General features: G+C 35.3%; 1 protein-coding gene across 4 annotated transcripts in view; it reads left to right on the top strand.

Moving 5' to 3' along the window:
• Positions 1–27,857, top strand: part of HECTD2 (HECT domain E3 ubiquitin protein ligase 2) — an 80,076-nt gene that overhangs the window by 21,675 nt on the left and 30,544 nt on the right. For all 4 annotated transcript variants that reach the window (XR_004346219.1, XR_004346220.1, XR_004346221.1 and 1 more), the window contains exons 3-8: positions 17,986–18,124; positions 19,187–19,289; positions 19,697–19,786; positions 22,670–22,734; positions 24,966–25,011; positions 26,755–26,864. Coding sequence is in view for 1 of the 4 variants with exons in the window: in XM_032608469.1 (XP_032464360.1) it covers positions 17,986–18,124; positions 19,187–19,289; positions 19,697–19,786; positions 22,670–22,734; positions 24,966–25,011; positions 26,755–26,864 (553 nt within the window). In the remaining 3 variants the exon portion in view is untranslated. The remainder of the gene's footprint in view (positions 1–17,985; positions 18,125–19,186; positions 19,290–19,696; positions 19,787–22,669; positions 22,735–24,965; positions 25,012–26,754; positions 26,865–27,857) is intronic.

Consider the following 27,857-nt stretch of genomic DNA (forward strand, 5'->3'; position numbering starts at 1 on the left):
TGGAGAGGGAAAAGCCTAGTCTAATTTTTTTAATATTAAAGTTAATTTTTTGAATGGATAGCACACTTCTGTGTTTCAAAAATCAAAACTATAAAATTAGGTATGTTTCAGATGTCTCACTTTCACACTCTTCCCTGCTGTCTTCTGTATCCTTTCCTGTGTTTCATTATGTAAATGAAAACAAATATAAATATTCATTCTGATTTTCCACTTTATCTTAAAATAAAGTAACTACCTACACATTATCCAGCACATTGGGTTTTTTTCTTAATTTACCCTGGATATCTTTCTATGTCAGTACATAAAGAGCTTCCTTACTCTTTTTTTATAGTTATATTCCATTGTGTTGTGCTTACTAAGATCCTATTAAAATAACTTAGTTGTTTTTTTGTCTTTTGCTATTGAAAACAATGCCACAATGAATGGCTCTGTACATATGTCATTTTGTTCCTGTGCAGGTTTATCTGTAGGATTTCTTAGAAGTGGAATTGTTGAGTCCAACAGTAAGTGCCTTTGCAATTTCTGTGTATCTCCAGGATCCAGTGTCCATGGTACACAGAGTCTTTACTCAGTAAATAATTTACTGAATGAGGAAATATATGGGAGGTACTTTTTCTGGGTTTCTGGCCAGTTCACCCTGTAACCTATCTCAAGGCTACAATAAGTTCTCTAAGATACGTCCAGTATAGGGCATCTATTCTATTAGAGATAACCTTGTATAAAAAGGACTTTTGAATATTTTTATAACTAGACCCATAAAAGAACATTTTATGTATGCTTTCATTGTAGTTTTACAAACACACATACCATTGAACTTAGTAAAAAGTACATCTCCAAACACTAATGAATGTGTCACTTTATTTGGCTCTGATGGCTAAAGTCCTGTGAGTCAGAGTGGGGTTTTTTTTCCCCTTCTTTCTTCCTTTCTCTCTCCCACCTTCAATTTTATTTTTTGCCAAATGTTCAGAAAAGTCATCCTATAGACAAGGATGTAAACACCACCTGTTATGAGTAATCCACTCTGGTCTCTCCCTGTTTCCACGGCTTGCCACTACTGAAGTAGTCAGAAGCAGTACAGAGTACTGAACTGCTAGAGGGATCCTTCAGATTGTAGCTCGCTTATTGCCTGCCCAGCACTCGCAGGTTGTCAATTATGATACTAAATAAGAACTGCGTCTTTGAGTTTACTACTACTAGTAGCTGTCATTGGGACCTTAGACGTTAAACCTAGCCCTCGAGACCCTTCGTTTACTCATATATAGACTGAGAAAATGGAGAATTATGAGTTGTAAAATATCTTCTACACCTGAGTTTTTTGATTTAAAGGGTTAATTTTCCAACATACGGATTTTGTTTGATCCTTGTTGAGTTTTATTTGACATTTCATAGTTTACTAGCACCTACTTCCATGTAAATTTAGGATTCAGTTTTGCTACTTGTTTTTATACATGATAGAAAGTTCAGCTTTATTCTGTAATCTAGTCATACAGCATTCTGCCACATTTTTCATCCGTAGAGAGCCACTAAAGCTGGCCCAGGTTCAAAGGGAAAAGAATTAGACTCAATCTTTTGATGGGAGGAATATCAAAGAATTTATGGACATATTTTAAAAGTGCCACATCATGTGAATTGTAAGATGCAGATCCAGAAAGAGAAGCCAGGTCTTCTGAGGCTTATTTCAGAACTTTTTCCTTTACCCTGTTATAGGGCAAGAGGTTGTAACTAAAATCAGGTGTTCAAATGACATATTCATGTTAAGTTTCCTGGCTCCTTCAATTTTTCTATTATAGGTCATTATATTATATTGTATAATAGAGAATTTTTACCTTTTTTGGTCGGTTTATAAGTCCTGTCCATTTTGTTCTTAAAAGTTTTAGAGATGGAAGTTAGAAATTATTGAACCAGTGGTTTTCAAACATATTTTTGTTACTTTTATTTTCGGAGCAAAATACTTTTTGAAAAACAGTTTTTCTCAGACCATCAGTATATTAAGCAGAGAAAAGCTGAGCTTCCCTGAGTAGACACGTCGACACAGCACCATTCCCCTGAGGTGGCCCTTGAAGTTCTTCTTAGGAGCCTTGGGAACAACAGACTTAGGCCATCTGTTTCATTTTATAATGCCACAGCTGAGGCCCAAGGAGTTTCATTGACTTGTCCACGGTTCTGAAAGTTAGTAACCTAGCCAGCAACAGGACCTAGGGTTTTACTTCCAAGGCTGGTGCTTTCTCCATTACTTATTACTTATTTAATTACAAATTATTTGGGATGACATTTAGGGTATAGCATTTTGCAACAGTGTGCCACCAGCAGCAAACCTTTATATCAGTGTTTCCTCTCCAGCAGTAGGGGGTTAAGGAACAGAGACCCAGTTTCCTCCTATTGGACACCTAACCTACATAGAGACTCTTGTGACCTTTGATGCTGCTCTTGCTACCTGTGCTGGCTGACCGGGAACTGTCTTCAGTCTCCTAATCATATGACCAGTTTACAGTGTCAGTCTTCATCCTGGTGGTGCAGCTGTGGAAAGCTACATATTACTTGTCTCCAACCAGAGTCAACCTGCACTAGCTTCTTGAAAACAGTGAGCTGGTAAAATTTGGCTAATAATCTCACACCCATATATATCCTTATATTATGATCTTCACATTTTTAAAAATACACTACCAGCCCCCACCGTAACCTTTATTCTTCTTGCATGGCATTAAGTGTTTTACTTAATGTTTCTAAGCAACCAAGTAAAATTGGCAACACTATATTAAAAGAAAGGGAGAATGATTACCGTTTATCAATTTACCTCAGAGTAGTCCCAAGTATTGGCTGAATGAAACCTAAATGACAGGTTCACTGGTAAATATATTTTGACTTTTCTCAGTGTATTACGATATTCTGTATTGCAAAGAAAGCTGCATATGATAGAACAAAGATTTGCCTGTTCTATTTATAATATCGATTTGAGATTTAATTAATCCTTCATCACCACAGTTATTGATTTTCTCTTTTGAATTAGATTTTAATAACCATCTGCAAGAACAGGCTGAAAGCCTGTCTCTGGAAACAATGCCTTGATATTCGGGGACGTGAGAGCAGCTGTGAGCTGTTATTCTTCCTTTCTTAATAGCTGAATGTCACATCCTGTAGATTGGCTTTCATTCACTAATGTGAGCAAAGGATTCTGCCTTTCTTTCTGACTCAAGTCCCATTAACATCGTACGTTAGCATTCTGCATTACTCTTCAGTCCAAGTTACCTTCCAAACTAAAAATAAATTCCATCTAGGCCTCTAATTCTAACCTCACCCTACAATCCTCTCGGCTTTGGCATTGCGATTTCTCTTATGTAAGAATCTCCCCACTCTCAGTCTTTGCCAAAATCCAGTTCTCTTACTAAATAAAATTTCACTCTTCCACCTCAGTATGGTATTAATAAAAATGCGTGGGTATAAAACTGTGCATATATGCTCTATGAGTGAATAAGTTAATTTATATATGAATGAGTTTGTTTGTTTCTAATAGTGAGTGTTTATAGCCAGGTTGAGAAAGGTGTGCAGGAAGAGATAGGAAAGGGTAAGCCTGGTGAAGAGGAAGAGAAACTGTAGAGGAGCCTCAAAATATAATAATAAAAGACTGGTGTTGGAGAGAGGTTCTTTTCTGCAACATTCTTTCCCTTTAATAATGATTGCCAAACATAACCCATAACAAATAATTTACAGAGATACCAAATTTTACTCACTAATAAATTGAACTTCTGTCCAATTTGTGCTTAAAGTACAAATTGCTAGAAATTAGTTATTTCCACATTTAATAAAGGGTTTAAAACTCAGTTATAGAACTAAATTAAAGAAATTTAATCATCTGTTTTATGTTGTCGACATCATTGTTCTCTCCTTAAACCACTGAACAACATTTCTCAGTGTGATCCTCAGACTTGCATGTTAGAAATGCAGATTCTTGGGCCCCACCCCAGACCTACTGAATCACAAACTCTGAGAGGGCCTAGTAGTCTTTGTTTTAGTTCAACAAGGTCTTCAGGTGATTCTGATAAACAGTAAAGTTTGAAAACCGTTGCTGTTGAGTATAAGAAATTGGCATCTCTGTACTATCTTCTGATGTGAAAAGTTATTTTAAAAGATACTCTTGGGACTTCCCTGGTGGCACAGTGGTTAAGAATCCGCCTGCCAATGCAGGGGACACGGATTTGATCCCTGGTCCAGGAAGAACCCACATGCCACGGAGGAACTAAGCCCATGCACCACAACTACTGAGCCTGCATGCCACAATTACTGAAACCCGTGCACCTAGAGCCCGTGCTCCACAACAAGAGAAGCCACCATAATGAGAGGCCTGTGCACCGCAACAAAAGAGTAGCCCCGGCTCGCCACAACTAGAGAAAGCCTGCACACAGCAACAAAGACCCAATGCAGCCAGAAATTAAATTAAATTAAAAAAAAAGATATCTTAACACTAATAAAATTTGAAGTCAGTGATAGATCCAAAGTAAGCTGCTTAATTGGGAGAGTGAATAAGGAAGGAAGGAGGACCTTATAGCTGTGTTACTGCTGTGATGATTGATGATTCTGTTTGCTTAGTAGAAAATATATTCTGATTACATTAGAATGGAATTACATTTCATTATTGTAGAATTTAGAATCTATAGAATATTTGTCTATTCTATTGGTTTGGAAGTATTAATACTTGACAAAATACAGTAACCAAAGTAAAATGCTTAGTGGATAGACTCAGCAGCAGAATGGAAGAGACAGGAATTAAAGAGCTGGAATATAAAACAATGGAAATTACCCAGTCTGAACAATAAAGAGAAAATAGACTGGAAAGAAAAAGAGAATCATCTCAGAGACCTGTGGGACTATAACAAAAGACATTACATTCTTTTTTTTTTAACATCTTTATTGGAGTATAATTGCTTTACAATGGTGTGTTAGTTTCTGGTTTATAACAAAGTGAATCAGCTATACATATACATATATCCCCATATCGCCTCCCTCTTGTATCTCCCTCCCACCCTCCGTATCCCACCCCTCTAGGTGGTCACAAAGCACCGAGCTGATCTCCCTGTGCTATGCGGCTGCTTCCCACTAGCTATCTATTTTACATTTGGTAGTATATATAAAAGACATTACATTCTTGTCATTGGAGTCTTAGAAGGAGAGGAAGAAGAGGGTAGGCTGAAAAAGTACTCAAAAAGTAATTGAAAGCTTCCCATACTTGGCAAGAGACATAAACCTATAGGTTCAAGAAGCTGAGCAAATCCCATACAGGGTAAGCCTAAAGAAATCCTCATCAACTCATATCATAATTAGACCTCTGAAAACTAAAAACAGCAGCAACAAAATGTTTAAAAGCAGCCAGAGAAACAGGATGCCTTTACTGCTAGGGGAAAACCTTTCAAATAACAGCAGATTTCTTATCAGTAACCATGGAGGCCAGAATGGAGTTGCTGGGAGAACTCCCGGCACAGAATCCTACACCTGGTGAAAATGTTTTTCAGGAATGGAGAGGATATCAAGACATTCTCAGATGGAAGAAAACAAACAGAATTTGTTGCCAGTAGATGGTCTAAAAGAGTGCATTAAGAGGTTCCCTAAACAGAAAAGAAACAATAAAAGAAGGAACCTTGAACATCAAGAAAAAGAAATAACATGATAAGCAAAAACTAGGTAGTACAACAGACTTTTCTTTTCCTTTTGCGTTTTGTAAATTATGGTTGACACTGGAAACAAACATTATAACACTGGTATGGTTCTAAATGTATGTAAGTAAATACTTAATATAATTATAAACAGAGAGGTGTAAAGAGATGTAAAAGCAGATACAATTTCTACACTTTACTCCAGCTGGTAAAACAATGACACCGTAGACTAAAATAAGTTATGTGTATGTAATGTAACATCTAGAGCAACCTTTCGGTAATGCTACAGATAAATCAAAATGGAATTCTAAAAAATGTTCAAGTAACTCACAGGGAGGCAGGAAAAATAAGAACGACCAAATAGAAAACAAAAATATTAAATGGTAGAACTTAAGCCCTAACATATCAATAATTATATTAAATGTAAATGGTCTAAATACATCAATTAAAAGACAGAGATTGGCAGAGTAGGTTAAAAACATGCCCCAACTATATGCTGTCTACAAGAAACTCAATTCAAATGTAGCAATATAGGCAGGTTGAAAGTGAAAGGATGGAAAAAGGTATACAGTAATGGCTATATTAATATCAGATAAAGTAGACTTAGAACAAAGAAAATTACTGGAGGCAGAGAGGGATATTATGTAGTGATAAAAAGGATGATCGTCAAGAAGATATAGCAATCATAAATGTGTACATACCAAACAATAGAGTTATAAAATATGTAGAGCAAAAACTGGTAGAAGTGAAAGGAGAAACAGAAAAATCCACAGTTGGGTGTTGAAATCTCTAACTGTAACTGTGGGTTTGATAGACCTAGACAGAAAAATCAGCAAAGATATAGAATATAGAAGAACTCAACAACATCATCAACCAACAAGATCTAATAGACATTTGTGTTCCACCCAACAACAGTAGAATACACATGCCTTTCAAGTGCCCACAGAATGTGTACCAACACTGACCACATCCTGGACCATAAAACAAATCTCAGTAATTTTTAAAAATTGAAATAATGCAGAATATGTTCCCTGACCACAGTTGCATCAAATTAGAAATCAACAACAGAAAATAAAAGGAAAATCTCCAAACACCTGGAAACCAAACAACATACTTCTAAATAACCCATGGGTTAAAGAGGAAGTCTCTAGGAAAATTTTAAAAAATGAATGGAACTGAATGAAGATTAAAATACAGCATATCAAAATACTTCTAAAGCAGTTTGGAAAGGGGAAATGTATAGCAATCAATGCATGCATTAGGTAAAAGGGAAAGTTTCAAAACCAACATCTAAGCTCCCACTTTAAGAACCTAGAAAAAGAAGATCAAAAGAAACCCAAAGCAAATAGAAGGGAGGAAATATAAAGATAAGAACAAAAAATCAGTAACAAAGAGAAAAGAGAAAAATCAGTGAAGCAAAGAGCTGGGCTTTTTTTAAACAAATGAATAAAATTGACAAACTTCTGTCATAAAATTGACAAAAAGAAGACGTAGCTCATCAATATCACAAATGAAATGGGATATCACAACAGACCCTACAGGCAGTAAAAAGGGTGGGCGGGGGATGCCACAAACAACTCTGCATAAATTTGACAACCTACGTGAAATTGACCAATTCCTCAAAAAAATACAAACTACCACAGCTCATCCAGTATGAAGTATATAGTTTGAATAGCCCTATAAATATTAAAGAAATTGAATTCATAATTTTAAAACTCTTAAAAAAGAAATCAGGTCCAGACAGTTTTACTGGAGAATTCTACCAAATGTTCAGAAAAGAATTAACACCAGTTTTATCCAGTCTCTTCCCAAAGTAGGTAAGGAGAGAACATTTCCCATTTCATTTTATGAAACTAATGTTACTCCAACACCAAAACCAAGCAAGTATAGTAAAAAAAAATTATAGACCAATCTGTAACAAAATATTAGCAAATAGAATTCAGCAATATATAAAAACAATTATACACCATAATCAAGTGGAGTTTATTCCAGAAATGCAAACTGTTTCCATATTTGAAAATCAATCAATGTAATTTACTATATTAGCAGTCTAATAATACAAATCATGTGATTATATCAAAAGCATTTGACAAAATTCAACACCCATTCATGGTAAAAAAAAAATAAAATAAACAAAACATAAAACAAAAAGAAAGTCTCAAAAAATAGGAATAGAGGAGATCTTCCTTAACTTGGTAAAGAGCATCTATGAAAAATGTACAGCTAACATTTTACTTAATGGTGAAAGACTAAATACTTTCTCCTTTTAAGATTGGGAACAATGCAAAAAGATGTCTGTTCTCACCACCCTTATTCAACATAGCATTGGAAGTTCTAGTCAGCAAAATAAGGCAAGAAAAAGAAGAGCCATCCAGATCAGAAAGTAAGAAATAAAACTGTCCCTATTTGCAGATGACATAATTATCTACATAAAAAAATCCCCAGAAATCAACAACAAAACTCCTAGGACTAATAGACGAGTTTAGTAAGTTGAAGGATATAACATACAAAAACCAATTGTGTTTATGTTAGCAATAAATACGTGTACACTGAAATTTAAAATATATATCATTTATAATCACATTTAAAAATAAAATACTTAAGTATAAATCTAGCAAGCATTACAAGACTTATATGCTAAGAATTACACATTGCTAATGAAAGACATTTTAAAAGACTTAAATAAGTGGAGAGACATACTGTGTTCAGGGATGGGAAGAATCGATGTAGTAAAGATGCCAATTCTCCCCAAATTGATATACAAATTTAGTATAATTTGTATCAAAATCCCATGAACCTTTTTTTTTTTTAGCAGCTATAGACAAAATTATTCTCAAATTTATGTGGAAGGGCAGAGGAACTAGAAAAACAATTTTGAGAAAGAATAAAGTGGGAGAAATCAGTCTACCTGATTTCAAGATTTACCATATAGCTACAAGTAATCAAAACTGTGAGGTATTAGTGGAGAGATAAATACAGGGATCAGTGGGATAGAATAGAGAGCCCAGAAATAGACCCATGTAAATATGCCCAGTTACAATTTGACAAAGGAGCAAAAGCAATTCAATAGAAGAAAGATAGCCTTTTCAACAGTTGGTACTGGAGTAATTGAACATGTATAAATATCGACCCAGATCTCACACCTTATACAAATATTAACTGAAAATGGATAACTGACTTAAATGTAAAACTGTAAAACACTTAGGGAAAAAAAACAACAATAGGAGACAATCTTCAGGATCTAGGGCTAGAAAAGAGTTCTTAGTCTTGACACCAAAAGCACAATTCATAAAAGGAAAAAATTGTAAAATCTGACTTTTTGGTGATGGCCATTCTGAGTGGTGTGAGGTGATACCTCATTGTGGTTTTGATTTACGTTTCTCTAGTAATTAGTGATACTGAGCATCTTTTCATGTGCCTGCTGCCCCCATCTGTATGGCTTCTTCGGAGAAATGTCTATTTAGGTCTTCTGCCCATTTTTTTCATTGGGTTGTTTGTTTTTTTTTTGATATTAAACTGTGTGAGCTATTTGTATGTTTTGGAAATTAATCCCTTGTCAGTCGCATTGCTTGCAAATATTTTCTCCCATTTCATAGGTTGTCTTTTCATATTATGGTTTCCTTTGCTGTGCAAAAGTGTTTAAGCTTTTAGGTCCCGTTTGTTTATTTTTGTTTTTATTTCCATTACTCTAGGAGACAGACCCAAAGAAATATTGCTGTGATTTATGTCAGAGTGTTCTGCCTATGTTCTCCTCTAGGAGTTTTACAGTATCCAGTCTTATACTTAGGCCTTTAATCCATTTTGAGTTTATTTTTGTATATGGTGTTAGAGAATGTTCCAATTTCATTCTTCTACATTTAGCTTTCCCAGTTTTCCCAGCACCACTTAGTGAAGAGACTGTCTTTTCTCCATTGTATATTCTTACCTCCTTTGTTGTAGATTAATTGACCGTAAGTGTGTGGGTTTATTTCTGGGCTTTCTATCCTGTTCCATTGATCTGTGTGTCTGTTTTTGTGCCAGTACCATACTGTTATTACTGTAACTTTGTAGTATAGTCTGAAGTCAGGGAACATGATTCCTCCAGCTCTTCTTAAAAAACTAAACATGCAATGACCATTTAACCCAGCAATTGCCCTCCTGGGCATTTATCTCAGAGAAATGAAAGTTCACCCAAGAACCTATACGCGAATGTTTATAGCAGCTTTACTCATAGTAACTCCAAACAGATGTCCTTCAGTGGGTGAATGGTTAAATAAACTGTAGTACAACCATGGATTACTGCTCAGCAATGAAAAGGAATAAACTGTTCATACATGCAACAACCTGGATGAATCTCTGGAGAATTATGCTGAGTAAAAGAAAGCCAATCCCAAAAGGTTACATATATGTGATTCTATTTATATAGCACTTTTGAAATGACAACATTATAGTCATGAAAGAACAGATTAGTGGTTGCCAGGGATTAAGCAAGGTGGAGACAGGGGGAAGTAGGTGTGGCTATAAAGGGCACCATGAGGGCAACACGGTGATGAAATGTTCTATATCTGACTGTGTCAGGGGTACATGGGATGTCTCTGTATTATTTCTTACAACTACATGGGATTCTACGGTTATTTCAAAATTTAAAAAGTTTAATTATAAAATTAAGTATGGCAACTCTAGAAGTTTAGGGAAAAACAGTTTTTTGATCCTCAGATGTACAGAATTTGATTAATCACAATTCTGGTTCATGACACTGACCTTGGTCCATGCAGAGTTCTATTGGTTGCTTTATTTTAATAATAGGGATATGAAATAGTATAATATAGTATAATATAACATATTACAGTGTCATAGTTTATTTCCACTGCATGCTGTGTAAATACTGTGTTGTCTAAATATACCACAATGTATTCAGTTCTCTGAGTAATGGATAACTGGATTATTTTCAGATTTTTTTTCCTGAAACAATACTTTTGTGAATATTCTTGTATATGTCTTCTGATGTACTTATGCAAAATTTCTCTTGGACATGTGTTTAGGAGTGAATTGCTGGAAATGATTACTTTTTTTTTTTTGCGGTACGCGGGCCTCTCACTGTTGTGGCCTCTCCCGTTGCGGAGCACAGGCTCCGGACGCGCAGGCTCAGCGGCCATGGCTCACGGGCCCAGCCGCTCCGCGGCATGTGGGATCTTCCCGGACCGGGGCACGGACCCGCGTCCCCTGCATCGGCAGGCGGACTCTCAACCACTGCGCGACCAGAGAAGCCCTGCTTTTCAGTTTTTTAAAGTGTTTGTGGAAGTTAATACACCTACCAACAATACGTGAAATATCAAATTAATCTACATCCTCTCTAACATTATCATACTTTTTAATTCTTGCCAGTTGAGTGGATATAAGATTGTGTCTCATGTTCTTTATTTGCATTTTCTTAATCACTAATGAGACTGAATGTCTTTTGATGTGTGTATGGTATATGTGTTTCTTTCTCTAGAATGCCTGTTTGATTCTTCTGCACATTATTCTATTGGATTATTTCTCTTTTTCTCGATGATTTTTAGGAAATATCTCTCTATTCTTGGTGCTCATCCTTTGTTGTATGTGTTCCAGATTTTCCCTCCAACTTGTAACTTATATTTTTAATTCAAGATATCTTTGATGATCAGACGTTTTTAATTTTAACATAGTCAAAAATGTCTGTTTTTTATAGTTGCACTTTTTAGTTTCTCTTAAAGAAACATTTCTCTGTCCCCAAATCAGAAAGATTTTCCTATTCCTAGTTTTTAAGGTATGAGATAGGAATCCAACTTCATTTTTTCCCCATGTGGTTAACCATATTTTCAAATCCTTTCTTTCTTCCAATGATCTGCCATATATTTCATATGTTGAACTTTCATGTGTGGATGGATATGATTCTGGGTTCTCTTGTCCACTGGTCAACTTATCTAATCCTGTGTCAGTAAAACACTGCTTTAGTTACTCTAAGCTCAAAATTTTTGATATCTGGTAGAGCAAGGTCCCCACTTCTTACTCGTGTTGCTTTAGAAATGCTTTAGCTATTCTTGTGCACTTTGTCTTCCATATGACTTTTAGAATCAGTTCTATGACTTTTAGAATCAGCAAGTTCCAAAATATTGCTGGGATTTTTATTGAATTGCATTGAATCTGAAGAACAGTTCAGAAAAATTGTCTTCTTTATGATCGTCAGCATTTCTAGCCATAACATGGTATTGCTTTCTATTTGTTTAGATGTTTTTTTAATCTCTCAACAAAGTTTTAGTATTTTCTCTACAGAGATTTATAATTTATTTATTAGTACTTAATTTTTAATAGTTCTACAAATTTTTAAAAATTGTATTTTCTAGTTGTTTGTTGCTGGTGTTTACAAATGCAGTTGACTGTTATATATTGATTTTTTTTAATCCATCCACCTTGCTCAACTCCTCTATTATTTCTAATTGTAGATTCTTTTGGATTTGTCTGTGTTTATAATCAAATCATTTGAAAACAACAGTGTTTTATCTTCCTTTCTAATCCTGAGTCTTTAAAATCTCTTTTCTGTCTTTATACATGCTAGGACCTCCAGCACAGTGTTGAATAAATGTGCTGATAGTACCTTTGTTCCCATGTTATTCCAGTCCTTATTTAAAAGAGAATGTTTGTAATATTTCTCCATTAATTATGATGTTTGCTGTAGTTAACTCATTTTGTCCCCTTCAAATAGAATATAAATCTTTTAAAAAACAAAATTTCATAATATATAGACAGAGTTGTTTTCAGTAAATTATTCATATGAGGAATTGTTAAGTTTATATTCCTTGACCGCAATGGCACAAAACTAGAATTAATAATAGAAATTTAAGCATACTGACTGAAAAAAAATTTTAATAGATTCTTTAATTTCGACATTAAAACTGAACTTATAGGTTTAGAAAATAGCAACTATGAGAATACTGCATGATGAATTATGAGATAAGACTAGAGCTATATTCAAAATAAAAGTCAAGCCTTTAAGATTTTCACTCTGAAATAAAAGAGGGAGAATTAATTAGCTTCCAGTGTTGGATTGCTCCAGGGCTCAGTCCTCAGAACTCAGTTCTCTGGCTTCTTCTCTATTTACACTCTCCTTAGGAATCTCATTAATCGAGCATTTTAACTGAGCTATAAACCTTCACACTTCCCTGAACTCAAGACTCATATCTACTCAGCATCTGCATTTAGATGTCTCATGAGCATCTTACCTTTAATGGGGCCAAAAGAAAACTTTTGACTCCTCCCCCAGCCCCACTCCCCCATGCCAAAAAACTTCCTCTAGTGTTCTAGTGTTCTCCATTTCAGTAAATGGTCTCACCGTTCACCCAGTTGGTGAGGCTAAATTATCAGTCATCTTTGGCTCATCTTTCTTTTAACAGATTCTGGCATTTCTACCTTTCTGCCAATATACCTTCCAACAGCATATCCTATTAATTCTATATGCAGAATATGTCACAAATCCAACCATTTCTCATCAGTTCTACTACCACCGCTCTGGCCCCAGCCACCAACCATCTCTCACCAAGCCTACTGCCTTACCAGGTATTGATAGATATTATTAAACTATAGTAATTGAAATTGTTTGGTATAATAATAAACAGGTCAGTGGAATCATATGCATAGCCCAATAATAGAGCCCCATATATAAAAGAACTTAATATATGATAAGAGTATCAAAAAACATTGTGTAATGACATACTTTCGTAAACGATATTCTGAAATGGGCCATTTAGGAAAAAATACTTATATTTTATATTGTATTACCTCTTATATAATAAAATAAATTCTAGAAATGATAGAGAACATTTATTGAGCATTTACTCTTTGCCAGGCAATGTGGTAAGTGTATCCTTCACAAGTACTATAATGAAGAAAACAAATTAAAATAGATACAAGGTTATCTGATCTCTAGAGAGGGAAGGCTTGGCTTACTAATCATAAAAAATACTAAAGGAATAGGTTGATAAAATTAAACTAATACAAGTATTATTTAAATACTTTTCTGTTTTCAGAAATAAAATTAAAAGGCAAAAAGATTCTGTGAAGGTAGCAGCAGAAGCAGCATTGTTTTTTAATCTCCCTGAATCCCCAAAGAAACATGCACACCACTTATATAGCAGAATTAAACATCATGGACATCATTTACCAGAAAATTAGCTCATAAGATATTCCCATAAGCCCCAAAAGATAGCAGGACAGATCCCCAAAATCAGAAGATCTCTATGGTGTAAGCAGAAGAAAGCATCTGGGCTGTTTGATGGACCCGAGAACAAGAGAGCTTAAGAATAAGCAACATGTACCTGTCCAGTTTTCCCAGCACCACTTATTGAAGAGGCTGTCTTTTCTCCACTGTATATTCTTGCCTCCTTTATCAAAGATAAGGTGACCATATGTGCGTGGGTTTATCTCTGGGCTTTCTATCCTGCTCCATTGATCTATATTTCTGTTTTTATACCAGTACCATACTGTCTTGATTACTGTAGCTTTGTAGTATAGTCTGAAGTCAGGGAGCCTGCTTCCTCCAGCTCCATTTATTGTTCTCAAGATTGCTTTGGCTCTTCGGGGTCTTTTGTGTTTCCATACAAATTGTGAAATTTTTTGTTCTAGTTCTATGAAAAATGCCAGTGGTAGTTTGATAGGGATTGCACTGAATCTGTAGATTGCTTTGGGTAGTAGAGTCATTTTCACAATGTTGATTCTTCCAATCCAAGAACCTGGTATATCTCTCCATCTATTTGTATCGTCTTTAATTTCTTTCATCAGTGTCTTATAGTTTTCTGCATACAGGTCTTTTGTCTCCTTAGGTAGGTTTATTCCTAGATATTTTATTCTTTTTGTTGCAATGGTAAATGGGAGTGTTTTCTTAATTTCACTGTCAGATTTTTCATCCTTAGTGTATAGGAATGCCAGAGATTTCTGTGCATTAATTTTGTATCCTGCTACTTTACCAAATTCATTGATTAGCTCTAGTAGTTTTCTGGTAGCATCTTTAGGATTCTCTATGTAGAGTATCATGTCATCTGCGACAGCCTCTTCAGTAAGTGGTGCTGGGAAAACCGGACAGGTACATTTAAAAGTATGAGATTAAAACACTCCCTAACACCATACACAAAAATAAGCTCAAAATGGATTAAAGACCTAAATGTAAGCCAGAAACTATCAAACTCTTAGAGGAAAACATAGGCAGAACACTCTATGACATAAATCACAGCAAGATCCTTTTTGACCCACCTCCTAGAGAAATGGAAATAAAACAAAAATAAACAAATGGGACTTAATGAAACTTAAAAGCTTTTGCACAGCAAAGGAAACCATAAATAAGATGAAAAGACAACCCTCAGAATGGGAGAAAATATTTGCAAAGGAAGCAACTGACAAAGGATTAATCTCCAAAATTTACAAGCAGCTCATGCAGCTCAATAACAAAAAAACAAGCAACCCAATCCAAAAATGGGCAGAAGACCTAAATAGACATTTCTCCAAAGAAGATATACAGATTGCCAAGAAACACATGAAAGAATGCTCAACATCATTAATCATTAGAGAAATGCAAATCAAAACTACAATGAGATACCATCTCACACCGGTCAGAATTGCCATCATCAAAAAATCTAGAAACAATAAATGCTGGAGAGGGTGTGGAGAAAAGGGAACACTCTTGCACTGCTGGTGGGAATGTAAATTGATACATCCACTATGGAGAACAGTATGGAGATCCCTTAAAAAACTACAAATAGGGCTTCCTTGGTGGCGCAGTGGTTGAGAGTCCGCCTGCCGCTGCAGGGGACACGGGTTCGTGCCCCGGTCCGGGAAGATCCCACATGCCATGGAGCGGCTGGGCCTGTGAGCCATGGCCACTGAGCCTGCGCGTCCGGGGCCTGTGCTCCGCAAGGGGAGAGGCCACAACAGTGAGAGGCCCACGTACCGCAAAAAAAAAAAAAAAAAACAACTATACAAATAGAACTACCATACGACCCAGCAATCCCACTACTGGGCATATACCCTGATAAAACCATAATTCAAAAAGAGTCATGTACCAAAATGTTCATTGCAGCTCTATTTACAATAGCCAGGACATGGAAGCAATCTAAGTGTCCATCAACAGATGAATGGATAAAGAAGATGTGGCACATATATACAATGGAATATTACTCAGCCATAAAAGGAAATGAAATTGAGTTATTTGTACTGAGGGGGATGGACCTAGAGTCTGTCATACAGAGTGAAGTAAGTCAGAAAGAGAAAAGCAAATACCGTATGCTAACACATATATACGGAATCTAAGAAATAAAAAAACAAAAGGTCATGAAGAACCTAGTGGTAAGACAGGAATAAAGACACAGACCTACTAGAGAATGGACTTGAGGATATGGGGAGGGGGAAGGGTAAGCTGTGACAAAGTGAGAGAGAGGCATGGACATATATACACTACCAAACGTAAAGTAGATAGCTAGTGGGAAGCAGCCGCATAGCACAGGGAGATCAGCTCAGTGCTTTGTGACCACCTAGAGGGGTGGGATAGGGAGGGTGGGAGGGAGGGAGACGCAAGAGGGAAGAGATATGGGAACATATGTATATGTATAACTGATTCACTTTGTTATAAACCAGAAACTAACACACCTTTGTAAAGCAACTACACTCCAATAAAGATGTTAAAAAGAAAGAAAAGAAATGAATAAGCAACAGGTATTCATTGGAAAGCTCAGGAGCCCAGTTTGAGAACAAAAGCTGAAACTGGGAGGGGTTTTGCCAAGAACAGGTGAATGCAGAGGGCCCATGCTGAGATCTGAAGGGAGCAGGTAACCCCTGTGAATTCTCCAAACTAGGGATCCCTTCCAGGAAGGGGGGCGGAGGGGCACATTCTGAGATTAGAATCAAATTTGAGCATCACTAGGACAATAAAGATTAAAGACAGAGATCACCTGAACAAAAGTGGAAGAGGGAAACAGGGCCTGGAAATCCCAGAAAGAAGCTACCATGTATTTGAGTTCTACATAAAAACAAAAAAAGGGGGTGCTACACCTCCTTCTGAAAGTTTGGGAAGATTAATTTCAAATAAAATTGGCTACAGAAAAGAAACAAGGTCAAATTCTATAATTTTTAATTACAAAATTGTATTATAATAAAAAAGAATAAGAAACAGAATAACAGCCACTTGAACAATGGGAGCACATCAGAAACACATGCCCACAAAAATAGATAAAATACTATTTCAAAATGAGCTAAAGCTCATTAAGAAAATGATATGACACTTGAAAGAATGCCATAAATCAGAATTGCAAAAAATGAAAAGTGAGGTGGCAATAAAGGAAATAATTAGATTGTTTTTAAATTTTAGAAATAAACTGGAAGGAACACAAAAGCAGACAAATGTAACAGATAATGCCTTAAGAGAACTAGAAGATGAGAAGAAGGAAGTATTTAAAATTTTAAAAAGAAATGAGGAAAGAGATAAAAAGAAACTGAGAGAAATTAAAATTAGAATAGGCAGAACAAGAAAGGGTTGGTAGCATTATTCCTTGACTGGTTAGTGGTTTCAGAGGTGTTTGCCTTATAGTAATTCATTAAGCCATACATTTGTTTTGTGAGATTTTTCTGTGTTTGTTTTATTTTACAATTATAAGGTTATAAAATGCAACAAAAAGGCAAACGATGAACTGGCGGATATTTGGAAAAAAAGAAAAATACATAAAATGTTCATGCAAATTGATGATAAAATGCTAAAACTCCAATAAAGAATTGCAGAGGATGTAAATAAATGATGTACATACACAATTGACCCTTGAACAACATGGTTTTGAATTGGGTGGGTCTACTTAATGTGCTGACTTTTTCAATAAATTTCAATAAATACATAGTATAGTACTACAGAATCTGTGTTTGGTTGAATCCGCAGATGCTGAACCACAGATGTGGAGGGCCAACTGTAAAGTTACATTGGGGATCGGTGCCCAAACTCCCCATCATTAAAGGGGCAAGTGTATTCAAAAGCTAATAAACACTAAAAACATCTAGTCTCACTGAAATAATCCCTGAAAGAAAATTTATGGGAAGGGAGGCGATGAAAGAAAAACTCTGTATTGTATCTACAGATAACTTTTAATGTCAGATACAGCCTAATTTATCTGCTATGGGTGAAGTTGGGTAGGTGGCAACAGACCCTCCAGTAAGTGCCCTTCAGTGTGCTGGGTTTTTCTGTTATATGATCCCAAGGGAATGCAATACAAAATAATCCGTTGTTTTCTGTTCATGTTGAGTTAGCCTGGCATTTTATAATTTGGAAAGATTTTATGATCAATTACATTGAAAGCTTTTTTATCCTTCACAGTGAGAGACCTACCACCAATTTGCCTTGATGTTAGACAGAAACAGCGCACCTCTATAGATGCTTTATCATCTGAAATGAAGACCCCAGTTCTTCCAGAACCCATCCTTCCCGTTCAGCCGAAAACTATGAAAGACTTTCTGTAAGTTTCGGCTCACTGTTACGTGTAGACACATAGTCATCTGCATGTCAGCACTTTACATAATTTAATATTTTTGTGTGAGAAATTAATTGAACTTGTGGCTTATTATAAAGTATTAGCCAAGAGTGAAGACACAAAAGACTACATGTCTCAAGTTGAAGGTGAAAACAAACGTATAATTAACCAGTAAGAGATAGATAATGTTATAGCAAAAGACACTAAATAAGAGAAAATGAGTCAAAACAGGCAAGAGAGACTTCCCTGGTGGCACATTGGTTAAGAATCTGCCTGCCAATGCAGGGGACACGGGTTTGAGCCCTGGTCCGGGAAGATCCCATATGCCGTGGAGCAACAAAGCCCGTGTGCCACAGCTACTGAGCCTGTGCTTTAGAGCCCACATGCCACAACTACTGAGCCCACATGCCACAACTACTGAACCCCACGCTTCTAGAGCCCATGCTCCACAACAAGAGAAGCCACCACAGTGAGAAGCCCGCACACCACAACGAAGAGTAGCCCCCACTCGCCGCAACTAGAGAAGGCCCACGTGCAGCAACGAAGACCCAACACAGCCAAAAATAAATAAATTAATTAATTTTAAAAAAGAAAAACAGTCAAGAGGAGGTAAAGGTGGTAATAAAATAATAGAACGTGACATATAAATCATAAAAACCATGTTAGTAGTAAAAACTACTAAAAAAACCCAAACGGACACTTGAAGGACTAAGTGGGAAAGAGAAGGTAGGGACAGAATGTAAACAAAATCTGTCAAGAAATTTGGCTATGAAGTGAAGGAACGGAAGAGTGATAACTGTAAGGAGCATGTCAAAAATTAACTTTTTAAAAAGCAAATAAATGGGGAAGTTGAAGCTGGATTAATATCTTAATGCAATTAAGAATTATAAATTCATAAGCTACCTTTACATTAACTGGAACATATGTCTGTATTCAGCTTCATTATTTCAAGTTGCATGTTGGGTGACATTTATCTATAAAGAATTAATGCTATTTTATCTGAATAACATTTTTATCTGTTATGGCTAATAAATGTTTTTATTTTAGGGAAGATGTAGAAAAAGCTAAGTCATCAGGAGATTGGAAAACAGTACATGATTTTTATCTCACAATGTTTGATTCTTTCCCGGAACTAAATGCTGCATTTAAGGTAATGATACATAAAGCACATTTTTCACTTTTAAATTTTCCAAAAAAAGTACTATAAATTAACTTCTTTTTCTACCCAGTATTGGCTTAAGCAGCTGTTTAAGCAAACATAAATAGGTATTAATTCTGAAATTGTATGTATCACAAATAAGTATTACTTAAGTGATATCTTAAAGATTGTTTTTATTTGTACTAATGTTAATGTTTGACTCCATTCTTTCAGTTTTAAAAAAGAAAGTTATTAAAATAACCCTTATATATTTATTTTTAGCAATCTTGCCCTGACAGTCCTTTTTTATCATCATACTAGGCATATTAGAAATTATGTAGGAATAGTTATGGTTCAGATATTACTTAGATTAGTTCTTAAAATGTTATATACACTTGGTTCTTTAATTGAATTTGCAGAAAGATGCCTCTGCCTCGTTTAATACTATCGAAGACTCTGGGATTAATGCTAAATTTGTGAATGCTGTATATGATGCCTTACTTAATACTGTAAGTATTATTTATGAACACATGCAAATAGCATAATTGTTTGACTCTTCTGTATTTTAAAAGCAGCCAGACAAATATTGTAAAACTCACCTTGTAACATAATTACATGAGAAACTCTGATATAATTTTTGGTAAATTTAGTTGAAATTCTCAGAGAGTTAGATTATTTTATTCTTATATTTTTCTAATTAAATGAAAATCCAGTAGAAAATACTTTTACGTTCAGTCCTTATTTAAAGGCTTGCTAAGATAAAAATCATGCTTTACTGACTCAGCAAAAGGAGGTAAATTATTTGGTTGTATTGGAATTACATTGAATCTGTAGATCAGTGGTTCTCAAATTTGAGCATGTATCAGAATCACAGAAAAGACTTCTCAGTATTCAGTAGGTCTAGCATAGAGCCCCCAAATTTGTGTTTCTAACAAGCTCCAGGATATGTTGATTCTCCTGATCCGGGGGGCTCTCTGTGGCCATGTGAGTTTGAATTTCATTGTAATTATAATTGAAAGTCATTGAAAGATTTTAAGCTGGGAACAAAGGGATGACGGACATGATTTATAGTTTAGAAAGATCTCTCTGGATGTTATGTGGAGGATGGTCTATAGTGGGGCAAGAGAAAGGAGTTAGGAAGGCATTGCTGAAACCTAAACGAGGGTCAGTGTTTGGACTAGGGTTTTGGCAGTGCAACTAGTGAGACATATTCAGACTCTGAGTATATTATGGAACAGAGCTAAACATACTTCTGTAGATTGGATGTGGGACTTGAGGGAAGAAAGAAACTGAGTGGATGGTATTGCCATTTAATTAGATGGATAGGGCTCAGCCGTCAGCAGAGAGAAAAAAGGTGTTTCAAAGAGGTAATAATTAATCCTGTCAAATGCTGCTGAGAGATTTAGTAAGATTTGGACAGAGAATTGAACACTGTCTTTGATAAGGTGAATAATTGATGACTGAGTTTAATAAGAGCCGTTCCGTGAAGTTGTGGAAACAAAGCCTACTTAGAATGGGTTGAAGGGACCATGAGAGGAGAGGAAGTAGAGATAGTGAATACAGACAGCTCTTGGAGAGTTTTGCTGTGAAGGGAAGCAGAGAAATTAAGGGTTAGCTGAAAGAGTACGTGGGTCCAAATGAAAGGTTTTTAGCGTGAGCAATATATTAGCCAGGGTCCTGGCAGGAAACAGATGACACACTCTAACTGGTAACCTGGAGAGGACTGTTTACAAAAGTATTAGCAGAACAAGGGAGGCCCTCAGGAGTAGTACAGTAGAGTGAATATGGAGATGAGCTGTCGGGGAGAGGGCTGCCTTACAGGAGATGAGTGGCATAGCCAGCCCATGGTGACCTTGAAGGGAGGGCGTGGGGGGAATAAATACCCCAACTTTCCCCAACTCTTCTGTCAGTGTTCCCTATGGCTGAATCCAACCAGAAGGCAAAAAAAGGCAAAGGAGTCTGGTTGATGCAGTCCTTAGTAGTCAGCCCCTTAGGGCATAGATCAGGGTGGAGAAGAGTGAAAATGCAGAGACACATCCGTGCAGATGGTATTAGGATGTAGTGTTCTACTGATGGGAACGACCTAGTAGTGTGGAAGAAATGGATGATATGGGGGAGATAGAAGAAAACTGAATAACCAGGTCCTTGACAAGGTGAGAGAGGATGGAGCATAGGGCTCAAGTGAGGGGGTTGGGCTTTGTCAGTTGTAGTGCAGGTAAATGATTAGAATAGTGGCAAGATGAATCTGTTCTCATTTGGGTGCGTCTGTTTTCTCTCTACAGTGTGTGGCAAGATCAGAGCTGAGAGTGATGATGGGAAGGAGGTGTTGGAGGTTTGAGGAATGAGAAAAAGGTTTGAAATAGTTGTCTTGGAGAGCAGGGAAGTAGATGAACTAGGGAAATGTTGAAGGACTGTCAGTGGTGTTGAGTGTCCTTTTGAGATTTGTGACATAAACTCAGTGTGTCTAGTCAGCACATTTGTGTGATTTTTCTCCTGCAGCCTTCCATTGCTCTGGGGTGCTGTTTGCCTGCTGGGTGTGAAGGGTCACTGCAAGCAGAGGAGGAGAAAGGAATGATGTATTAAATAAGTATATTAAGAAAGGTGCTAGGCTGAATGAGTGCTGACAGACATGTCTTAGAAGTGATGATTATGGTTTTTTTTAAAATAAAGCCATGATATATGCTTGTTTTCTTGACGTTTGCCCCTTTCATATAACAATGACAGAGAAATTTTAATGACTGTTTGGAGCTTCTAGTTAATGAAGGTTTTAGTCGTTACTTCTTATAAACTAAAAGCACCATCTAGATGTGTTTTCATTCATTCTTATGGGACATGTTTGGTAGTAATTAACTTTTTTTAGTATTTGAATTATTAAACTATAAAAAATGTTATTTAGTACCTTTTTTGGATCCTATAACAAAAAATCTTTATCTTGTTATTTTTTTATTGAACATAATTTGGTTGTACTTAATAATGAATTGTGGGCTTAACTGCTAATTATAACATGGTATTGGTAGGACTAAATATGTCCAAAACGTATGCAGTCATTTTATATTGTTAAACATGCTATTCTTAGACTTATGTTCATGATTTTATCCTGTCAATCCAGAGAAAGTGAAATTGTTTTTCTTTTTCTGTTTTCAGTGTTATATAAAACTGATGGTAGTCATCAAACAGCCACCATGTATGTTTGTGCAGGTTGTACATTGCACATCCCAGGGAGCATTCTCACTATAATCTCTCAGATGTGAAATTGAGACTACCGTTAAGTGGTAGTCCTTGGTCATCAAGTCTGGTTTTAACTATTGAAACAGATCTGTAAATATAATTAACATATAAAAGTCACCTAAATAGCTAATCCTGATTATTTCATGATTTTCTTTTGCCTACAGCCTCAAGACATTCAGAAGACAGTATTAAAGGGAATCATTAACAGCCTGTTACGAGAATGGAAAGGGTAACTGAAACTAATATTTGGCTAATCAGTATAGATGGTTAATATACACAGCTCACCCATCTTTAATATATACGTATGTGTTTTACTCTCAGAAAAGATTTTAGTTGCTACAATGAAAACATAGATCAGAATGAAATTATAAACCATTTATAACAAAGCTTTTTAACTTGAGACTTATGACTTCTCAGGATGGTCCACAGGTGAGCTTCAGAGGATCTGTGAATTCTTTAAAATTGTATATAAGATCTGTCATGTACAGATATATGTGCTTTACAAAAATAGGATGGGTATTTAAATCAGTCACCTAGAATGAAATAATATGGGCGTTAAATTTAGCCTTGGGCTTTCTGGTAGCAGAGCAAAATTTTTCTTATTTCTAATATAAGAGAAGTAAATTTAGCTACTGAAATATTTTTTCCTGGAACTAAATATTGAATTGTTATGTAAGGAATGATGGACAGTGTAATTGATAATGTTTTGAACTGTGAATATGCAGAACACAAAAATATACTTTTAAAAGTACATATGATTTAAATTGGTGTTACTTAACATTATAATTTAAATGATAGCTTCTATTAAAGCCAAATAATACCATTAAATTATAATTTAAATGTTTATATTAAGTCCAATTTGAAAATACCAAACTAGAGTTCTTAACTATAATGTTAAATGTACCCTATATATTTTAATAACATTGTTCCAATTTTCAGAGAAAATTGTGGTTTTTATAGAAAATTGAGAAAAGTCAAGGTAGTATAAAAAAGTAAAAATGTAACATTTTGCAGTTTTTTTCTAGTTATCTTTTTAAAACAATTGAAATCATACTGTATTTTTCATGTGATTTTTAACTTAACAGTATTTTCCTAGTTTATCATTCTAGTAACACTTTTGCATTTTCCTTGAATTTTATGTTTCTGGTTGAATATATAATGCTTCGTTGATAATGAAGGGGAAAATTTGGAATGTAAAGTGAACACTTAGGAGAGTGGGGAAGTCCAGTGGTCCAAAACTGCTGGGACCTCAATCCCCTCCAAGCATGCTCACACAGCTTTCTAACCCCTGCTCCTCAAATGTGTGCCGGAGACAGATTAGAATAATTTGATGCAACCTACTTATCAAAGGATCATGTGGTCTTTACCCCCAAAATCTTGTTTTATTTTGGATTTATAATAATGACAACAAGATCTACAGTTTATTGACTATTTACTATGGGCTAGGCACCTTTCAAACGATTTTGCATGTATTTCTCATTGAATCTTCACTACAATCCTGTGAAATAGGTAATATGATTAGTTTCATTTCACACTTGAGGAAACTGATTTACAGAGAAGTAAATTGCCCAAGTTAACACAGTGAGTGCCTGAGTCAGAATTAGAACCCAGGCTGTCTGGCAAAAGAGCCTGTGGGGCTTCCCTGGTGGCGCAGTGGTCGAGAGTCCGCCTGCCGATGCAGGGGACACGAGTTTGTGCCCCAGTCCGGGAAGATCCCACATGCCGCAGAGCAGCTGGGCCCGTGAGCCATGGCCGCTGAGCCTGCACGTCCGGAGCCTGTGCTTCGCAACGGGAGAGGCCACAACAGTGAGAGGCCTGCATACCGCAAAAAAAAAAAAAAAAAAAAAAAAAGAGCCTGTGATCTTAACTACAATTTCTGTACCCAGAACTGTATACTGTACTAAAATACTAGTGCATAGAACAGGAAAATGGAAGTTTTCATGGTACAGCTATAAAATGGGAAAACAAAAAACGGACTCTCCTATCACCAGGAATTTTAATATTTATGAATTGCTTTGAGCTTTTTAAAATGTTTTCAAATATAATTTCTAAAACAAAACAGTAGTCCTATTGAGAAAGTAATCTGACAATTATGTAGAATAGTATAGAAAGAAATAGTTTAGATTTTATTTAAACCTAAATAATTTAAATCATTATTCAGTCAAGATAATTCTTCCACAGAGAAATATTACTGCTAATTTAAAAATTATATATATACATGTGTATATATATCAATTTCAAAATGTGATACATATGTTATATATTTATATTTCAGATGATGTGGCTTTATATCTTGTAAAGATCATCTAGTACACTTTGGGCAATGATTTATGTTTTCAGGTTTAAGTCTAGTTTTTGGCTTTTATCAAGTCAATTCTCACAGAAACATTGATAATTTTTTATTAGATACTGTAAGATTAAACATTCATCTCTAATCAATTACAATTATTTCTGTTTCAGTCCACGAACAAAAGATGATCTTAGAGCATATTTTATACTTTTACAGGTAAGAAAGCAAAAACATAGTTGAAGGGTGTAATTCATATCTCAATCTATGCATGTGTAAGTGAAATGATATCAAATACTAAGTATTATTTTGAGTAACATTTTTGATACTTTTTTAGATTATAATTACTTGTAACCAGAGAATTAAAGCTATAACAAATAAACAGTGGAAAGCTAAATTATCTCCAGGATTGATATTTTAACTTGCCTTCCTGCTATGGGATTCTGGAACAAACAGAATGGAAGCACTTTTCCTCCTCCACTCAACTTCCTTTCTTGTAACTAGTTTTTTAAGGGACTCCAAAACTTTCTTTTATTTCCCAATTAGTGGGTTTCCAACTTTTCTGTGTATTTTCAATAAATGTTTAAACTAGAATTCTAATGGAAAAATCGAAGTGGTTGTTTATATTTGCTAAAGCAAATATGATGAATTTTTTCCTCTTGAGAAATACAGATTCATTGATACAAAAAAAAAATAAGGTCCAAACAAATGAAAAGCAATTTTAGTTTTTATAATTTTTTGAGAAGTACGTTATTCCCATAGCTAGCATACTATGTTTGTATTATTCTTTACAATTTACCAAAGATGTTCATATAAATTATTATCTCATTTAAAGATAAGAAAAAATTATATTAAATAAGATAGGATATTTAGTTCAATATTATGTCCAATAAAAGGAAATATGGAAGATAGGGGTAGAAGAAGGAGGAGAGAGGAAACAAAAAAAGGGGAAATAGATAAGAGGTGGTTGAGGGATGTAAGGAGAGGAAGGGAAGTAAAGAGGTAAGAGGAGAAAGACAAAACTAGAAAAAAGAGGAAATATACCTGGAGAATAGTAAAAGCTAGAAAGTGACAACATGAAGCTCAAATTTTTAAGTGAGTGTATTGGTCAACAGTAAGCTCTGCTCATGACATCTTGTTCTTATGAGCTATCACTTGATGAGTTTATCATCTGGGGTCACTCCCTCATTTTGAACCATCCTGACCATAAGTCAATTTTGAAAAACACATGGTGCTCTTTTATTTTTTACAATTTTGGTTTATTGTTCACTAATACTCATTTTTCCCATGGAGCTCTGAAATGTACACTGTGATGGAGTTTTAGATTTTGGAAATATAACTAGAGGTTTTGCTTGGTTTACAAGCTCTACTCTAACGCTTAAAAGTTCTCTGAAGCTATTATGTGGTTCTCCGCTTGTTCTTTGTGAAATATGCAAATAACTCATTTCACAATGGCAAACGTTTCATTACCAGCTTTTATTTTTCTAGCATTCTCTCTCCCCTTTTTTTTTTTAATCAAAGAAGAGCCAGGTTTTTGTTTAGTTGGATAGTAGTGATTGCCACCATTTTTACCAGGCAGTGAGCTACGTGCTTTACATACAGTTTTTTTTAATACGCAAAACAACCTCCAAGACAGATGCTATCATTCCCATTTTTCAGATGAGGAAGTTGAGAATCAAAGTTTAAGGAACATTCCTAAGGGCATATAGAGTAGTAAGTGGTAGAATTAGCCCTCAGACCCAGATCTGTCTTAATTCCAAAGCCACTGGACCGTAGTGGAAATCCAAGTCTCTGTTAACTAAATAATTAAACAAATAGATTCTTGTTTTCAAGGATTTCACCTAGTATTTCATAATCTCAAATTTAGTTTTCTGAATTCGCCACTTAGCTCATTAAGCATAGTGTCTTTCCTTTTACATGTTAACAAAATTTTAACGCAATTATCTTTAATATCTTTTTCAGAATCCTCAATTTAATAACACATCTACATATGTCATCTATGCTCACTTGCTACGACAGATAGCTACCTTAGTGGAAGCTGACCATCATTTCCTAGTTCACTGGTTTAAAAAGTAAATTATTCTATGATATTAAGAACTTTTATAATCTTAAAGTTTTAAGTTTGTTAGTAACTTTATAAGAAAATATATTAAATGTTTTCAGGTCTTGAAAAATGATACTTATAATTCACAGTGCTTCAGAAGCCAATTATAAGCATATTCTTTAGTACTACATAGAGGATACATTAAAGATCTGTTTTGTATGTAAGTAATCGTTTTGCTTGTGCCAGCTGTTGTTGAGATTTCTGTCCACTGCTTTTGCATTTTATACAGCACATTCCTATCGTTGATTTTTCATATATCTCAAAGATGGTGACTGGATTTGCTCATACATTACTATTTTAATTTGTGTCTTTTTATTTCCTATCAATAAATTTTACCATTATTTACACAATGCCTTTTCCTTACCTAAAACATCATTGTAAAACATACTAGCCATCAATATCAATTTATAGAAGTACAGTACTTTTTTTCCACAGAACAATACTTACATTAACATTTACATTTCCCCATGACTAATAAAAGCTAAAGAAGCTAAATATTCCCAAAATTAATTTTAAATACGGTTAATTCTTATTATTAACAACAGTTATGTTCTATAAAGCTACTGGGAACACTGAATTGGTGAACAGTGAAATACAGGGTTAGCTTCCTGCGAGCCTTTGGTCACAACATTTTTATCAACCAATCAGTACATAACCTTGCTTTATCTGTATTTCTATTTAAAGACACCTATTTGATATAAATTTTTGTTTTATTAACATTGAACTCACGGCCAACAGCACCATAGCTCATGTCTGAGCAAATTTTATCTGACATAAGTACCTTCTCCATAAGGCACATCACATCCTTCTTTACTTAGGAACACTAGACAGAACTTTAGCACTATAGTTAAGGGCCGTTTTAAAACAGCAGAATCACTAACAGAAAGCACAAGAATTTGAAAAACATGACCCTAAGTAGACTGCATAAAGGACACTTGTTTGCAGTATGAGAGCTAAAACA

The sequence above is a fragment of the Phocoena sinus genome, chromosome 16 (genome assembly GCF_008692025.1).
Source record: "Phocoena sinus isolate mPhoSin1 chromosome 16, mPhoSin1.pri, whole genome shotgun sequence".
Taxonomy (NCBI): Eukaryota; Metazoa; Chordata; class Mammalia; order Artiodactyla; family Phocoenidae; genus Phocoena; species Phocoena sinus.